The sequence below is a fragment of the Bufo gargarizans genome, chromosome 3 (assembly GCF_014858855.1).
Source record: "Bufo gargarizans isolate SCDJY-AF-19 chromosome 3, ASM1485885v1, whole genome shotgun sequence".
Taxonomy (NCBI): domain Eukaryota; kingdom Metazoa; phylum Chordata; class Amphibia; order Anura; family Bufonidae; genus Bufo; species Bufo gargarizans.
The window spans coordinates 475,645,446-475,663,851 of NC_058082.1; the positions used below are offsets into that span (position 1 = coordinate 475,645,446).

Consider the following 18,406-nt stretch of genomic DNA (forward strand, 5'->3'; position numbering starts at 1 on the left):
ATCCCAGCCCCCGTTCTTCCTGCTGCGAGCTGTGCCGTGATCTGACGCCGCACAGCATGAGGTCACAGAGCGCCGGTCTCCTCACGTTGTGCGCAGGTCACATCACAGCGTTACGGAGCCTGCAGGAGCAGACCAGGGAGCGGTGAGTACAGAGCCCGCATGGGGAGCGCTGCATTCAGCGGTTCCCGATCCATACTGGAAGCGATCATTAGTATTCCCCCCATAAGACGCACTGACATTTCCCCCCACCTTTGGTATATACGGTATATATCAATCTGCTCAGCTTCTCCTGCTCTATAACATGCTGTCTGTAGCTTACTTTATATTTTCATGGTGACAGGTTCCCTTTAAGAGCCCTAATACTGATGCTAAATACTACCGTGTGAAAGTGGCCTTATCAACACTAGTGCAGCGGAATACCGCAGTACCAGTGAAGTTCTTATAGTGTTGCCCCTTAGGGGTTAAAATTGCAGATGCTGGGAGGGGGCTATTACACTTTTTTGTGGCAGAAAAGGCATTAAAACTGCATTAGAAACAGTAAATGTGTTACGGAGTAATTAGCATTGATCAAATCTTAAAACATTTCTACGGTAATGACTCCAGAATTCAAAACATGCTTTTTTAATTGCAGTTTTAATGGGTTTTTTTGGCCTCAAAACATACCGCAAAGTGTCCGAGCTTTATTCTGGCAGAGAACTATAATTCCTCATTGGTGAGAGCTGGGGGCTGGATGACACCAGGAGGTTTATTAAGGGAAGAATATAGCGGTGAACTGGAGACAGACGTTTGCACACAGCCATGTTGTATGTGTGTATCTTTTATCTTGCAGTGCCCCCCTGAATGAAACGGCTCGTTTTACTTTCAACATTACATACGTTTCAAAGAACCAAACTATCGTCCGTCTTCCATCAGAAGTAAGTAACGTGCAGGCACAAGGCTGACCGCCGCTGCGTCCAGGATCAGTGGTGTATACCGTCACACACATTGCGTGAGATTTATCCCATAAGCAACCAGTCAGATTCCATATTTTCCCACGCTTTCATACTTTTTCTTTACAGTATCTTTGATACATCTCCACACGTGATCTCACCACATCCTCACTTTGTAGATGTACTAAGAAGTAGGACACTTGTGACTCTCGTCTGGGACCAGGGCACCTGCTGTCTGCTGCGGTGAAATGCACAGTCCGCACATGCACAGCATTAGGGGAACAGGGTGGACTCCTTATGTGGAGTACTACTCATAATACAGCAGATAATAGTCCAAGAGTGTGGTGACAGATTCCCTTCAATATACCTTATTTACCTGCTTGCCAGCGCTGCAGTCCCAAAATGGCTGTTGATGGAAGGTCATGTGACCAGTTCCATCCTCAGTGGCCTTCATTCACTTACACAGGGTACTGCGCATGTGTAAGTGAATAGAGAGACTGCGCATGCGCAAGTTCCCCTGCGTAGGCTGGTGATGACAGGACAGTTAAAGGGGTATTCTGGTTGTCCCAAGTTACGAGAACTTACAGTACCCCCTGCAGCCCACCTGAAAGGAACTCCCAGAAATCCCATAGAAATTAAAGGGATTCTGTCACCAGGATTAACGATATGTAGATATTTCTATGTGCCCACTAGTCTTCATGCAGAGTTTACAGTGATCCCTCTGTTTATGCTCTGTGTGCCTTATATTCTTATAAAAAGCGATCTTATTCATATGTAAATCACCTCTGTCAGGAGCCCAAGGGGTTGTCCCACGATCTCCTGGAGGCCGGCTGCGCCCATCGATCCGGAGCCCAGCACCGCCTGCTACTTAATGTATTCACTGCACTATCCTGTAATCTCTGCTCCCTAGTCTCGCACAGGCGCAGTGGACACTGTAGTCTGCGCCCGTGCGGACTACTGGCACCGGCTTCAACGAGTCAACTGTGCATGCGCCGGCTCCCTCTGCGCGAGATTACGACACTGAGAAGAACTGACGTCAGGGATAGTGCAGTGAATACATTAAGTAGCAGGCGGTGCTGGACTCCGGATCGATGGGCGCGGCCGGCCTCCAGGAGATCGTGGGACAACCCCTTGGGGTCCTGACAGAGATGATTTACATATGAATAAGATCACTTTTTATAAGAATATAAGGCACACAGAGCATAAACAGAGGGATCACTGTAAACACTGCATGAAGACTAGTGGGCACATAGAAATATCTACATATCGTTAATCCTGGTGACAGAATCCCTTTAAAGGAGCGGGCGCATGCATGTGCGACCGGCCGCTCCGTTCTTTCCAGGGGGGCTGTAGGGGGTATGGGGCCCCCGTTCTCGTAATCGGTGGGGGTCCCAGCAGTAGGACCCCACTGATCTCATAGTTATTCCCTATCCTTTGGATAGGGGATAATGTGTAACAACCGGAATACCCCTTTAAGAGGATAGTTTATCAATATTCTACTCCAGGAAAACCACTTTTAAAAGATAAAAAATGCCACTGATTAATAGGATGAAAGAATCCAGAGATGACATAACTGTGTGTATTCGCGAGCAGAGCGCTCCCCTCCATCTCCGCGGTGTCTGGCAGACGACCATGTGCACTGTATATCTGTGCAGGCGCAGCTGACAGGTCCACTGTAACAAGTGCACTTCATGTGACACTTATTTGCTGAGTAGAAAATCAGATAGAAACGGGAAGGAAAATGTATTGTCCAAGCAACATTTTATCTCTAGTTTCTGTTTTTTCACCACATTTTATCTTTGCCCTTTAACAGGCGCTCTACTTCCTCTTAGACGACTTCCAACTAAAAGAGCAAAATCTAGTCTACACATCCTAATACAGGGAAGATCGTAGCAGTGAGCATTGTATATAGGAAGGCCAGGATTGAGGATAATCTGCAGTGTCCACACTATATCGGGAAGTCTCAAAGACCGATCACTGGTGACATTGCCGCATGGTTTCAGACTTCTTCTCATCACCTGTGACTCGTTCACGTTTGGACTATTAGTATAGCTTTTTTTTAAGGGAATTTTGCAGCAGTAAATAGGATATAAACGCTCTTCACATTCTCTGTCGTATATTTCTTCAACCTCTCCACTGTATCGCGCAGGGCAAGTGCTTTTTTGTTCATATTTTTACACTGCTAGGCAAAAGCTTCTGTCTAGCAGTGTTCCCGGTAATGTTACCGGCAGTGATGGGCGGGCTTTAGCGCTGCCCTCGCCGCCTTACAGAGCTAAGGCCCGCCGATTAGTGCTGGTGATGTCACCGGGCTCACTGCCGGTGATTTTATTTCCCCACTTTTTCTGTGCTGTCTTGATCTCTCACAAGTAATTCTGATGATAAATGTGTATATGTATCTATGTGCTCCTTCAGTATATGTATCTATGTGCTCCTTCAGTATATGTATCTATATGCTCCTTCAGTATATGTATCTAAAACAAATATAGAAGGACATTGGGTTGCCATGTAACTCTTGTGTATGTTTTTCTCTTTGCCTTAGATTATCTTGGTAGCAAATTCGGATCATTCTGCTTTTAATGTGACCGCAGAAGACGTGGGACAGGTCACAGCGTATCTGCACAGCAACAATTCCCAACACAACAGGTTGGTTTATTTTAAGGATTATTGTTGTATTATTTCTGCTTTTCATTAGATCTGGACAAAAATAAATATTTTTGAAGCTGTGTGACTAGTAAAGTCAAGGTTGTCACTCATTACCTGTTACCCATCTTAGGAGCTGTTCACATCACTACTTTGCCTTATGTTTAGCTTGTATGGCAGGAAACCTCCAGATGTACACGGTAAATGTGTCTATAGGGCTCAAAAGTTAGATCAAGGCCAAAAGAAGATCTTTTTGCCCTCCGTCTGGCTGGTACACATCAGTATACTGCAAAATTCGGGGGGTACTATCCCTCCTTGGGGAGAGAGCGCCTTAGGGTCCATTCATACGTCTGTGAATGTGTCCGCACCCGTTCCGCAATTCTGCAGAACGGGTGTGAACCCTTTCTTTGTCTATGGGGCAGGAATGGATGCGGACAGGAATGTCCGCATTCGCATTTCTGGAGCGAGCCCCCGATCTTCCGGTCCGCGGCTTCGGAAAAAAATAGAACACGACCTATTCTTGTCCGCTATTGCGGACAAGAATATGTGGGTATGTAGGGGTGCCGGCCGGGCGTATTGCGGATTCGCAATACACTACGGACGTGTGAATGGACCCTTAGTCGGCATGAAGAGACTTATAGGCCATACATGCTCCTCTGGAATTCTGGGAGGGAAGGGAGGCAAATGAGCTCTTAACAAGCTCTGCCTCTAACGCCACCAGATGTAAGGCAGCTATACTATAAGTCAATGTTCAATCCTTTAACTAAGCCTTGAGACATGACTCGGATATTAAATAAGCCAGCACCTCATCTGCAGACAGCTGTTTCGGGGTGATTGCCCCTAATTAGTGCAGAGCAGAGAGTACTGGCTTACCTAGGTGAGAGGCCTAAGTCAGGATTTGGGGGGTGCTAGCTCTTCTTGAATATTGACTTATAGGATAGCTGCCTTACATCTTGTGGCATCAGAGGCAGAGCTTGTTAAGAGCTCATTTGCCTCCCTTTCTTACCAGTATACTGAAAAAGAAACAGCATGGAATAGACTGCGTTAGTCCATCCTGCAGTGTCCTGTAAAAAAAAAAAAAACTATACGTTTACCACAAGCCATAAGAGCCTATGGGTGAGGGACTGATGCGGAGCAAGATGGATCCGCCACGACACGCAATTTAGGTCAATAATGCCGGATCCGTTTTCTTGGACACAAAAGAAAACGGATCCGGCACCCATTGACTTACAATAGTTTTAGTGCCAGATCCGTCATTGCTATTTTAAAGATAATACAACCGGATCCATTCATAATGGATTCTACCGGTTGTATTATCATGACGGAAGCTTTTTGCTGATCCCTGCCGGATCCAGCAAAAACACATATGTGAAAGTAGCCTAAGACAGGAGAACCAATCCTATTTTTTCCAAGAAGAATTCTATTAGTGTGAACAATGCGTTTCAATTGTGGATCTTCATCAGGTTGTAGCAGGTACTTATAAACAGGGAGCAGCATATATGGTGGTTTCATAATGACCTTCTCAGACTTTAGTCTGAACTTGTATGTATAGTATACGTAGATTATGTCGGTATTGCTGCATGTAGTATGAGGTTTTGCAGCTTTTTCAGTATTGGGTAGGCTTTTATCTGCCGTGCATGATCCCAGCCTCAAAAATCAGTCTGCTAATGGGGTAGCAGAGATACTGAAGGGAATTTGTATTTTTGTATTTCATTTTCAATGCTGTCAGTATAATTCTGTAGAAGTTAGCTCATGCAGAGTTACAGTATAATGCCGTGCGTTCCTGCTGAACGGGCAGTGACCCTAACGGGAAATAACGCTCACACACACAGCGTGATTTCCGCACAGGACACATTCGCCTGAAATTAGCTTTAGGCCTCTTTCACACCGTCAGTATTTTGCATCAGTATTTGTAAGCCAAAAGCAGGAGTGGAAGCTGAAGAGATAACATATAATGGAAATATTTGTATCTCTTCTGTGTTTTGGACCCACTCCTGGTTTTGGCTTACAAATCCTGATGCAAAATACTGACCATGTGAAAGAGGCCTTAGGCTACATGCACACGACCATATGTGTTATGCGGTCTGCAAAAAAAAAAAACGGATGACTATTTTTTGGGCGGAGCAACGGAACGGACATACTGATGCGGACAGCACACTGTTTTTTGTGGACCCCTTGAAATGAATGGGTCCGCATCCTATCCGCAAAAAAAACTTATTGGACACGGAAACAAAATACGGTCGTGTGCATGAGGCCTTAAGGTGAGAAACACTGTCCTTACCCTGATGGTAACCCAGACAGCAGGCTTTAATCAGCGATTCGTTTTAATTTTTATGCAGCCATTGGCTCGCACGGGTGGATGTGGGCAGCCGCATTGCAATCGGACTCTTTGTCCTTACGCCAAAAGTCCCTTTTATTATTGGTGCACTCCAACATCTAAAGGGAGTGTTCCCTGTAACATCAATCTAATATCGCTATACTGAGAATTCCTATTTTGGTTACATTTGTGGAGCTCTGCTTTACTTGTACTGGAGATCCTCTGTTGTCCTCTTCTCAACCACAATTGACTCCTGTGGTGGACCTAGCACTGCCATGAGCCACCCGAAGCTTTGTACTTTAAATACTCCAGAATTGGACCACGTAGGATCCCCAAATGTAGATTTTACTGTTTACCCTCTGCATATGAACAGTGTTAATAACACTAGAATGTCTCCGTTTGTTTCCAGTCCAAGAATCCGGTTCCTGGTGATCCACAGTCTAGCAGTGCAAGTGATAGAGCAGATTATTGGCTGGATATATTTCTTCGCCTGGTCTGTGTCCTTCTACCCCCAAGTTTTTGTGAACTGGAGAAGAAAAAGGTGGTGATCTATTTATATGTGTCTGTCAGTTTCATCTTTTAGGTGCAGATATACTTGGCTGCATTTTTCCCCATTGAATTCGTCGGAGTGCCCAAACCTATCTGAGATTGATGGCCTGTCCTAAGGATAGGCCATGAATATTAAAGCCCTTCAACTTATTTCTTGTGCTTAATAGTGCCAGCATATACCTCAGCGCTGTACAGGAATTATCACTATTCATGGTTATTCCTGCCTCCAGTGGGGATCATAGTTGTTTTTAGACATAATTTGTCCTGTATCTTAAAAGTAAAGACCTTTTTTTTTCCTTCTGTTAGGGTACTTTCACACTAGCGTTTTTCTTTTCCGGCACCGAGTTCTGTCCTAGGGGCTCTATACCGGAAAAGAACTGATCAGTTTTATCTCCATACATTCTGAATGGAGAGCATTCTGTTCAGGATGCATCAGGATGTCTTCAGTTCAGTCTTTTTGACTGATCAGGACAAAGATAAAACGCAGCATGTTACGGTTTTATTTCCGGCCCAAAAAACTGAACACTCGCCTGAATGCCGTATCCGGCATTTTTTTCTATCCGGCATTCAAAATACCGGAATGCCAGATCCGTCCGCGCCGACCGAAAAAAATGTAAAAAAAATAAATGACGGTCCTGTTTTTCCGGATGACGCCGGAAAGACGGATCCGGCATTTCAATGCATTTTTAAGACGGATCAGGATCCTAATCAGTCTTAAAATGCCATCAGTTGGCATACGTTTTGACGGATCCGGCAGGCAGTTTCGGCGACGGAACTGCTTGCCGGATCACTCTGCCCCAAGTGTGAAAGTACCCTTAGCTTCTCCCTATCGGTCCTGCAAGCAGTGCTGTTATTTCCGCACTCAAGGGGCTAATTAGTGAATAAATTAACAACTGGATGGTCACCACTTATCGGTGAGAAAGGGCATGAACCTGAGCCCCCCTTACAATGTGCAGCCAGCGTCGACAGTACTAGAGTGGGTCCGTCAGTGCGATTGTTATTGCTATGGAAGAGCCAGACCAAATCACCCAGCGAGTTCTGCTAAAGGGTGCAATCAGTGATTTCAATCAGTGTTGTTTGTAATTGTGCTCAGTGTTTCAGTTTTTTTCCATCAGGATTGCATCCGTTTTTTGCGTATGAAGAAAAGCTGGTAACCATCAGTAAAAAAAAAAACACATTGCATCCGGATGCTGTTTTTCACGCAGCCCCATTTATTTCTATGAGGCGTGAAAAACGCACAATATAGAACATGCTGTGGTTTTTCATGAACGCAAAGATGATCAGTGAAAAGTGATAATCATTGAATTAAATGGGTCACGATTCAGTCCGATGTTGTCCGTTCGCAAAACAGAACGCATCCAGATGGAAAATTAGCTCATTCAAAATGAGCTTTATGGAAAGAATAGTGTATTCTGCAACATTCGTCTACCCAGTAATAATGGATCCAATATAAATCAGGGGAATCATTTACAAACAGAAACTGGCATGACACCAATGTGAACATATTCAATATTTATATAAAGAGATAGATAGTGATGATTCTATAATTGGTATATCCATCCAGTATACAAACCGTTCCGTATCGCTTCGTGCAATGTATGTTATGTATAGGTCACCTATTTAGGGATTGTGTGTATTTCGGTGCCTTCACGTCCTCTTTCTGGTTATTTTAGTGTTGTGGGTTTGAGCTTTGACTTTCTGGCGTTAAATCTGACCGGCTTTATCGCATATAGCGTCTTCAACGTCGGCCTCTTCTGGATCCCGTTTGTTAGGGTGCGTATTCTGCTCCGTTCATTCATTTCTTATGTCAGTGGTATATTCCCAATACTAAATGTGTATGTACAACAGGAACAATTTCTCCAGGTCTACCCCAATGGAGTGATCCCAGTAGATGCCAACGATGTGTTTTTCAGCTTACATGCCGTGCTCCTGACGCTTGTTACGATATTTCAGTGCTGTATTTACGAGGTAAGGAGGAATAACGGATTCTCTTCAGCAGACGTTGGGGCAGATTTACTGGTGAAAATTTGCCAGTTTTTGGCTCATTTTGCATGCTTTGCATCACATTTACTAATTGTTTTACACACTTTTCAATGCATTTTATGCCTTGGCTGACAAGGCGGGTGTCGTTTCCCAGTTGCAAGGCCTAAATGCACCTTCATGTGCCAAAAATTTGGGCACTTTTATGGAGTGAAACTGTGCCCATTTATAAATTGATACAGAATTCTGGCGTAAATCTGGTGCAGGATTTATAGTACTATAGCCAGGATATTAAATTTGTCTGATATCAAAGGGGTTGTCTGGCCAGATATATTGATGACCTATCAACAGGATAGGTCATCAATATCTGATCAGCAGGGGTCTAACACCTGGCACCCCCTCCGATGAGCTGTTTGAATAGAAAGTGGAGCTCCAAGTGAGCGCTGCTTCGTGTTCATTACATTGCACTTCGTCTCAGAAGTGCAGTGTATTGACAAGTACTCGCTCCATTCTAGTGAATGAAGCGAGTACTTGTAATTACAGTACGCCACCGCTCCACAGGAGAAGAGGTGTAGTGTAAAGACCAGGAAGTGCCGTCATTACGTCAAACAGCTGATCCCCGCCGATCAGATATTGATGACCTATTTTGACTAGAGGTTGTCAATATATATGGCCGGGCAACCCCTTTAAGGGTACTTTCACACTAGCGTTAAAGTTTTCCGGTATTGAGTTCCATCATAGGGGCTCAATACCAGAAAAAAACGCATCAGTTTTGTCCCAATGCATTTTGAATGGAGAGCAATCCGTTCAGTCCCTTTTACGGTATTTGGCCGGAGAAAATACCGCAGCATTCCGGAACACTTTCCATTGAAATGTATTATTGCCGGATCCGTTACCAAGTGTTCAGGAAATTGACAGATCTGGTTTTCCGGTCTGCGCAGACCTTTAAAAATGTAAAAAAATAAATAGCTGATCTGTTTTTCCGGATGACACTGGAGAGACGGATCCGGTATTTCAATGCATTTGTCAGACAGATCCGAAAACAAATGATATCCGCAACGCAACTGCCTGCCGGAATCCAACAATGCTAGTGTGAAAGTACCCTAAGACTGTGATTAGTATCCTCAGATAGTGTAAAGTGCCCACTGTTTGTTTCCAGTCCTGACATTACAAGTCAATTCCTAAGTGTTAAAGGGGTTATCCAAACCCTATAATGCCCCCCTAAATGCCCAGGCACCTTATACAGGTTATACTTACCCCGCTCCCCGGCACCTGCTGCATCTCCCTGCCGCGCGGATCAAAACATCCAGCAACAGGGGGAGCCGCCAATAGCAGTCCGTGATGGGAACAAGCCTCCCTAGTGTCACCTGCAATGCTAGGAAAGCTTGTTCCCATCACGGACTGCTATTGGCGGCTCCCCCTGTTGCTGGATGTTTTGATCCGCGCGACAGGTAGATGCAGCGGCTGCAGTGCGGGCATCAGGAGCGCGGTAAGTATAACCTGAATGAGGTGCTGGATAACCCCTTTAAGTCAAATCCTGTTGAGACACTGAAGAAGGTCCACATCATAAACTCAAATTACATTTAAAAGATATCAGAAAGCAAATGTGTGGAGATTGGCTGTTTTTCCATAAGGGACCCAGTTGAGTGATTTAAGCCTAGGAAAAAAATGGAATGCATGAGAAGACGGCATAGGGATAGGATGTATCCTAGCACCAAAGGCAGGTCCACAAGTTACAGCCTACACCCTACACACTGTATTCAGTGCTGACAGTGTAGGGACATACTTAGTTGACAAGGGGAATGGTAACACTCAGCTGTCAGTTCATTCATACATTTCCAGGAGGAATAACGGACGAACAGCACGAAGCCAGCTTATTTCATGGAGGATACAAGTATTTACTAAACCAGACCTGTCAGGAAAGGTGATAAGTTATCTGTAAGATCTAATGGGTGAGGCTGGCCATACACATTAGATTCTCTGCCGAAACAGCCTGTGTGAACTACTGCTGCTCTGAATCTCCCAGCTGGGCCCTAGTTACCCTGCTGCAGCAGAGATGTCACGTCAAAAACATGTGACCACTGCAGCCAATCACTGGCCTCAGCAGTGCACCTGGCAAAGCCAGTAATTGGCTGCAGCGGTCACATGTTGTCAACATGGCGTTACTGCTGCAGTCGGGTAAATAGGGCCCTGCTGAGCAGCAGTGCTTAATCTATGAGGTAAGTATTTATCTGTTCAGAGGGGTCTGGTTTCCTCCTGAAACTGCACATACCCTTTAAATGGAAGTTTAGAAAATACTTTGGTTTGGTCATCCAAACTAGGTCCTAGGATTTTACTTCAGTCTAGGGCTGCACCGGGTATCGAATTTTCAATACCCAATCAATACTTTTGTACCTGGATCGATACGATACCAGGATTTGGTATTTTCCAATACTAGAGAACATGGCACGTGCCGCCCTAAGCGCGCACCATGTTCTCATCAGCCAGCACAGTGGAGGAGAGTGTCCCTCCCTCCCCACTGTGACGCGGCTGCCGCTGGCCACCAATGAGAATTGAATACTGAGGAGGAGGGGCTGTGGCCACTGCGCCACAAATGAATATAATTTACCCCTAAATACAAATGTAGGCGGCGGGTGCTGGCCGTATCACACAGCCGGCATCTGGCCTCAATGACAGGGCACAGCGATCTGCTAAACCGCGTCAATTAACCCCTCAGGTTCAGCTTGAGGGCTTACCATGGCTGCCATGGTAAGCTCCCTGCTTCTGTGTGCACAGAGCAGCAGGGACAGTGTAAAGTCCTATTCATCCTAATAGAGCTCTATTAGGGTGAATAGGACAAGGGCCCCTAAGGTGGCTAAAGTAAAAAAAAAAAAAAAAAAAGTTTAAAAAAACCCCCACCAAAATATTAAAAGTTTAAATCACCTCCTTTCCCAATTTTAAATATAAAAATAAAAAAACATATTAGGTATTGCCACGTCCGAAAAAGTCTGAACTATTAAACTTATTGTCTCCTATGCGGTGAACTCCGTAACAAAAAAAATATAAACACTCGATTTGCCTTTTTTTTTTTTTTTTCCACCTTGTCCCCCCCAAAAAATAGGATAGGACTGTTCCATTATGGGCTAGACGTTCCATAAAATGTGGAATGCACGTGTCTTCTTTTTTAGGTTTTTTGTTTTTTTGCGTGGTATAGAATGGTATAAAGTTTTGCAATACTTTTTTTATGGTAACAAAATTTTGGTATCGTGACAACCCTACTTCAGCCTGTCCCAGTCTGAGTGCAGAATAAGAAAGAAAACAAGTCAATCCCTTATAATCCGCACCACCCATAATTCTAAAACGCCTCAAAAATGGCTTCCATTTGTCCTTATTCTTATTGTATGTAGCAAGCGGCTCCCTTGTGACGTCCTCCTCTGTTTTTTGCAGCGAGGTGACCAGAAGGTCTCTAAAGTGTCGGTTGGCGTTCTGATCGTCGCCTGGCTGTTTGCTTTCTCCATGCTTTTTGTGGTCGTGGCTGGAAAAGTGAGCTTGCTCCAGTTCTTATTCTGCTTCTCCTACATAAAACTGGCAATTACACTGATGAAATACTTTCCGCAGGTAACGTACAGCGATCATGTGATTCTGACAAATTATCTTCTAGAAATTGTGAGACAGTAATAAAGTACACGGAAAGACATTACCCGTAGAGGAGGCCGCTTCACCTGACTGCTAGCTTTGTCCCATAGAGTTGAATGGAGTGCAGTGCACATCTGACTGCTGCTTTTACAAATGGGGATCACAGGACCCCTGTTTGTGTGATTGTGGGGGTCCCAGCTATGAGCCACCAGCCATTAAAAAGGGGTTTTGCCATGAAAAAACATTCTATATTTTTCAAACCGGCCAGTGAGTTATTCAATAAAATGTATCTGTATAGCGCCACCTGCTGTTTCTTCTTGCTACTTCATGGTCGCACACGCTCAGTTTAAATCTTCAGTCGCCCCCCCCCCTGAGCTGTGATAAGGAGAGCTGCAGCAGAAAGGACAAGCCCTCTGAGCTGCTGGGCCGAAGATAATCTAGCACAAGGAGGCTAAACCTGCGGCCCGCTAGCTGTTGCAAAACAACAACTCCCAGCATGCCCTTATAGCTGTAGGCTGTCCAGGCATGATGGGAGTTTTGCAACAGCTGGAGGGCCACAGTTGGACATCCCCTGGTCTAGCAGAACAAACGGAGCAATGAATGTGGAGATCTCTGGACCCATGTGAGGTACAGGGCTGTTCTAGCTTTGTTAGGTATTGTCGTGTACTATAGGATGTCTGATTATCATTTCTTACATCAATCATGGCATAACCCCTTTAAGTGTTGCTTGTGGGGAAACCACTTCAAAGGGGTATTCCAGTTCTAGGTATCTATACACTAGATCAGTACGTGCAGTATGTATGCACAGGGAGATTTCTCAGGATCATGGGAAATCTTGCAGTTATTGGGGAGGGCAGTATATTTGCAGGTTGACATTTCTTTGAAATATATATATTTTTATAATAATGATGATTTGGCCGTATGACCATATGGGATCCTACATAGAAACATAGAATGTGTCGGCAGATAAGAACCATTTGGCCCATCTAGTCTGCCCAATATACTGAATACTATGAATAGCCCCTGGCCCTATCTTATATGAAGGATGGCCTTATGCCTATCCCATGCATGCTTAAACTCCTCCACTGTATTTGCAGCTACCACTTCTGCAGGAAGGCTATTCCATGCATCCACTACTCTCTCAGTAACGTAATACTTCCTGATATTACTTTTAAACCTTTGCCCCTCTAATTTAAAACTATGTCCTCTTGTAGCGGTTTTTCTTCTTTTAAATATTCTCTCCTCTTTTACCTTGTTGATTCCCTTTATGTATTTAAAGGTTTCTATCATATCCCCTCTGTCTCGTCTTTCTTCCAAGCTATACATGTTAAGGTCCTTTTAATCTTTCCTGGTAAGTTTTATCCTGCAATCCATGTACCAGTTTAGTAGCTCTTCTCTGAACTCTCTCCAAAGTATCAATATCCTTCTGGAGATATGGACTCCAGTACTGCGCACAATACTCCAAATGAGGTCTCACTAGTGCTCTGTAGAGCGGCATGAGCGCCTCCCTCTTTCTATTGGTAATGCCTCTCCCTATACACCCAAGCATTCTGCTAGCATTTCCTGCTGCTCTGTGACATTGTCTGCCTACCTTTAAGTCTTCTGAAATAATGATCCCTAAATCCCTTTCCTCAGATACTGAGGTTAGGACTGTATCACTGATTTTATATTCTGCTCTTGAGTTTTTACGTCTCTAGTTTTCCTAAATCCTTTTCCATTTGGTGTATCCCTCCAGGAACATCAACCCTGTTACAAATCTTTGTGTCATCAGCAAAAAGACACACCTTACCATCGAGGCCTTCTGCAATTTCGCTGATAAAGATATTAAACAATATGGGTCCCAGAACAGATCCCTGAGGTACCCCACTGGTAACAAGACCATGGTCTGAATATACTCCATTGACTACAACCCTCTGTTGTCTGTCCCTCAGCCACTGCCTAATCCATTCAACAATATGGGAGTCCAAGCCCAATGTCACCGCCAGATATCTGAGAAGTTCTGACAGACTTTCTTCAGTACCTCCTGCATGATGTTCTTTTGTTTTGGTTTTGCTTTGACATCTCTTCTCCCTCTCCCAGCTGTCATCTATTAGCAGTGATTGCCTCCCTTTATATCCCCTCCCATACTGCCTCACTTTGCGGTTTATACTACTTCCTGGATTGTGCTCACTGCTAGAAGTTTGCTACTGCTGGTTTCTCAGTTAAGTCTTTCCCTTTATTTGTGTTTTCCTGTCGGCTTGATTCTAGGTGACCCTGACTCCCTCTGTATTAAGTGCGGGGTGCCGGTGGTCGTGTCCCCTCACTATTATAGGGTTTTCAGGTGTCACTCAGTCTAGGTACGTGGACATGCAACTTTCTATCACAGAGATCTTTGCATGGGGTGAGCAGTCAGGGAGAGCTATAGGGCTTTAATAGGGCTCACCCTTTTGTTCCTTAGTTTGGGATCAAGTACGTCGGATCTTTATTTGTTACTTCTTGTTTTCTGCAACACCATCCGTGACACCCAAAGACTGCAATTTATTGATAAGCCTTCTATGTGGGACAGTATCAAAAGCCTTACTAAAGTCTAGATAAGCGATGTCTACTGCACCTCCGCCATCTATTATTTTAGTCACCCAATCAAAAAAATCAATAAGATTAGTTTGACACGATCTCCCTGAAGTAAACCCATGCTGTTTTTCATCTTTCAGTCCATGGGATTTTAGATGTTCCACAATCCTCTCCTTAAGTATGGTTTCCATTAATTTCCCCACTATTGATGTCAGGCTTACTGGCCTATAGTTGCCCAATTCCTCCCTACTACCTTTCTTGTCAATGGGCACAACATTTGCTAATTTCCAATCTTCTGGGACGACTCCTGTTGCCAGTGATTGGTTAAATAAATCTGTTAATGGTTTTGCTAGTTCACCGCTAAGCTCTTTTAATAGCTTTGGGTGTATCCCATCAGACCCCTGTGACTTATTTGTATTAATTTCAGACAGCTGACTTAGAACCTCCTGTAAAGACACAGGCATCAACAGAGTCATCAATTTTCCTTCCTAACTGAAGTATTCATTTAGGCAGTCCGCTAGTTCTTTATCTTCTTCCATATACCTTCCTTCTTTTGTTTTTAATTTGGTAATTCCTTGTTTTAGTTTCCTTTTTTCATTTATGTATCTGACGAATGCCTTATCGCCTTTTTTACTGACTGAGCTAATTTCTCTTCTGCATGTGCTTTAGAAGCTCTTATAACTTGTGGCCATGTGAATGGGCCTATACTTTGATTACCCCCATGTGTGAAGAAGAACTAGGTAAATGGCAGCTCTTTACCTTGGAGAAGTTGTTGTTAGGTTGCAAGGCTCATTCGTTCGATGGCTGCAGTGATGACATTTGTAACCTACGCCATGATGTCATACAAGTGCCTGACACGGTGGGATTTCATTTGTTTTTACTTAGGCGTACATGAATTTCCGTCGGAAAAGCACAGAGGGCTGGAGCATAGGAAATGTGCTGCTCGATTTTACAGGCGGCAGCTTCAGTATCATCCAGATGTTTCTACAGTCTTACAATAATGGTAAGTATGAAGAATACCGCCACATTGTAATTTCTCAAAATGCCATACACAATCATGTATGCCCCAGACTGTATACGGTCTACAGCAGGAGAACCCCGGCCAAACAAGACAACCCAGAGGAAACTCCGGCAAACTCCATTCATTAACATGTTTTTTTTACAGGGGGAAAAATATTTAAAGGGCTTCTGTCACCCCCCAACCCCCAATTTGCGACTTATTATATTTGTTAATGTAAGCAGATTTCATATATGCCCCTCTTACCTCGGGCAGTGCAGTAATTACAGTAAAAAACATACTTTTATTATATGTAAATTTCTTCACTACCAGTTGGGCGGACTTGCTGATAGCCGCCGCATCCTCTGTTTGAAAAAACGCCCCCTCCTCCACTTGATTGACAGGGCCAGCGAGCGCTCTCCTCCTCTCGCTGGCCCTGCCTGCAGCCTCAAATCCTGCGCCTGCGCTGTACCGGTCGTCATTCGGCGCAGTCGCTCTAAGAGAAAGACGGCCGCTTGGCCGCTCCTTCCTCAGTGCGCCTGCGCTGATTACATCAGCCCTACACCCGGAAGAGAGATCTTCTCTTCCGGGTGTAGGGCTGACATCATCGGCGCAGGCGCACTGAGGAAGGAGCGGCCGTCCTTCTCTCAGAGCACCTGTGCCGAATGACTACCGGTACGGCGCAGGCGCGGGATTTCAGGCTGCAGGCAGGGCCAGCGAGAGGAGGAGAGCGCTCGCTGGCCCTGTCAATCAAGTGGAGGAGGGGGCGTTTTTTCAAACAGAGGAGGCGGCGGCTATCAGCAAGTCCGCCCAACTTGCTGGTAGTGAAGAAATTTACATATAATAAAAGTATGTTTTTTACTGTAATTACTGCACTGCCCGAGGTAAGAGGGGCATATATGGAATCTGCTTGCATTAACAAATATTATAAGTCAAAAATTGGGGGTTGGGGGGTGACAGAAGCCCTTTAAAACCTTGCAAATGCTTTACCCCAAAAAAAAATAAAAAAAATAGCATAGCTCACCTCACAGATCCCTGCCACTCCATGTCATTGCTAGACCAGGCAGCAGAGGGCAGCAGAGCACCAGGCATCGGTAGAATGGGAGTGGCAGGAGATTTGCAATTTAAAGGTGGCTGCGTGTGTTTTCTGTGTGGATTTTTTGCAGAAAAGCCTCAGCATAAGACCTCATGCACACGACCGTTGAGTTTTGCGGATGGTGTCTGCGTGCGTTCCGCAATTTGCGGAACGGCACGGACAGCCATTAATATAACTGCCTATTCTTGTCCACAAAAAGGACAAGAATAGGACAGGTTAGATTTTTTTTTTTGCGTACTACGGAACGGGGCAACGGATGTGGACAGCACACTGAGTGCTGTCTGCATCTTTTGCGGCACCATTGAAGTGAATGGGTCCGTATCCGAGCCGCAAAAACTGCAGCTCGGATGCGGACCAAAACAACGGTCGTGTGCATGAGGCCTTATACACTATCAGTACAGTGAATGAGATTTGACAAATCTCATGTACCGTTTGCTTTTTTTCTTAGGTATGGAAATTGACCTGTTGTGTGGATTTTAAAATCTGCAATATGTCAATTGTTTGTGCGACTCAGCACCTTCTGTAGGGTGGTTTTCCTATGGTAGTTTTCCCATAGACTTTAATGGGGTTGTTTACATAAACAGAAAATCTGCACCAAAACCGCAATAAATAGTGCGGATTCATGTGTATTTTCTGCACACAATTCTGCACCGCGTGCATGTACCCTAAAGAAAACTTCCCACTAGAAAATGTTAATGAACGCAATTTGTATGTTCTCCCTAGGTTTCCTCTGGTTTTCCCCACAAACCAGAAAATAACAAAACGTATTTTAACTTTCTATAAAATCTGCCCTAGTGCATATGTGCGTTCGATGAAGGGAAATTAGATTGTGAGCCCCAATGAGAACATGGACTGATGTGACTTGTGACAATACCCGCACTGCTATATGAACAACAGGAAATACTATTTATGTCTGAATGTATTCATGTCACTACCAAGTAAAGCCGGCCATACACAACAGACCGGGCCACAATTTGATGTTTATGGGGGCAGCTCAGTTGGGGCGGAAAAAGGTCATGTACATTAGATTTCAGCATACAGACCCTGGGATCCCCCTAAAGATGAGCACTGGCAGGGGTACAGTAAACATGCAGCTTGGTAACAGATTGTCAGGGAAATTGTCAGTGGCAGCTATCTTGCACATATGAATATAGGCGCTTTTACATGTGCCAACTGAGCAGGCAATTATTGATAATGGACCGCACCTTCCCAATAATTGCCTGCTCATCAGAGGTTCATTCACATACACAGGCCTATTATTGTGAACATCTGTTCATAGTAATGTTCGTTCCCGATAATCGGCAGACACACAGCATTATAAATCATTATATATAACGCCATGCGGTCTTGTGAAGCGAGCAGTGTCCATAACGAGTACTCCCACACAGAGCGTGTTTCCCATACTAGGCACACTCGTCTGAAAGAGGCAGTAAGGACCGTCAGGGCATAAGTGCAAGTCAGTGTTCGCTTTAACGCATATTATGCAAATGACTCATTTCTACTTAGGCCGGGTTCACATCACCGTTTATTTTTCCGGTCTTCTGATCAGTCAGTAGAACAGAAGAAGAAAAAAATCTGATCCTTTATTTTAAGCATCCGTAATGCTAAGTTCTGCCATTTTTCTGTCTAAAATAACGGATCTCAGACAGAAATGGTTAAAACTGATGTCAAATGTGCATAACTGAGCAAAACAGATGCTTAAAATACAGGATCTGGTTTTCTCTTTATTTTTC

At 44.4% G+C, this 18,406-nt stretch overlaps 1 protein-coding gene across 3 annotated transcripts in view; it reads left to right on the top strand.

Annotated features, from left to right (window-relative positions):
• CTNS (cystinosin, lysosomal cystine transporter) overlaps nt 1-18,406 on the top strand; it is a 39,368-nt gene that overhangs the window by 19,802 nt on the left and 1,160 nt on the right. For all 3 annotated transcript variants that reach the window (XM_044283740.1, XM_044283742.1, XM_044283741.1), the window contains 7 exons: nt 830-914; nt 3,469-3,572; nt 6,296-6,427; nt 8,109-8,208; nt 8,284-8,403; nt 11,842-12,012; nt 15,466-15,583. In XM_044283740.1, the coding sequence (XP_044139675.1) occupies nt 830-914; nt 3,469-3,572; nt 6,296-6,427; nt 8,109-8,208; nt 8,284-8,403; nt 11,842-12,012; nt 15,466-15,583 (830 nt within the window). The remainder of the gene's footprint in view (nt 1-829; nt 915-3,468; nt 3,573-6,295; nt 6,428-8,108; nt 8,209-8,283; nt 8,404-11,841; nt 12,013-15,465; nt 15,584-18,406) is intronic.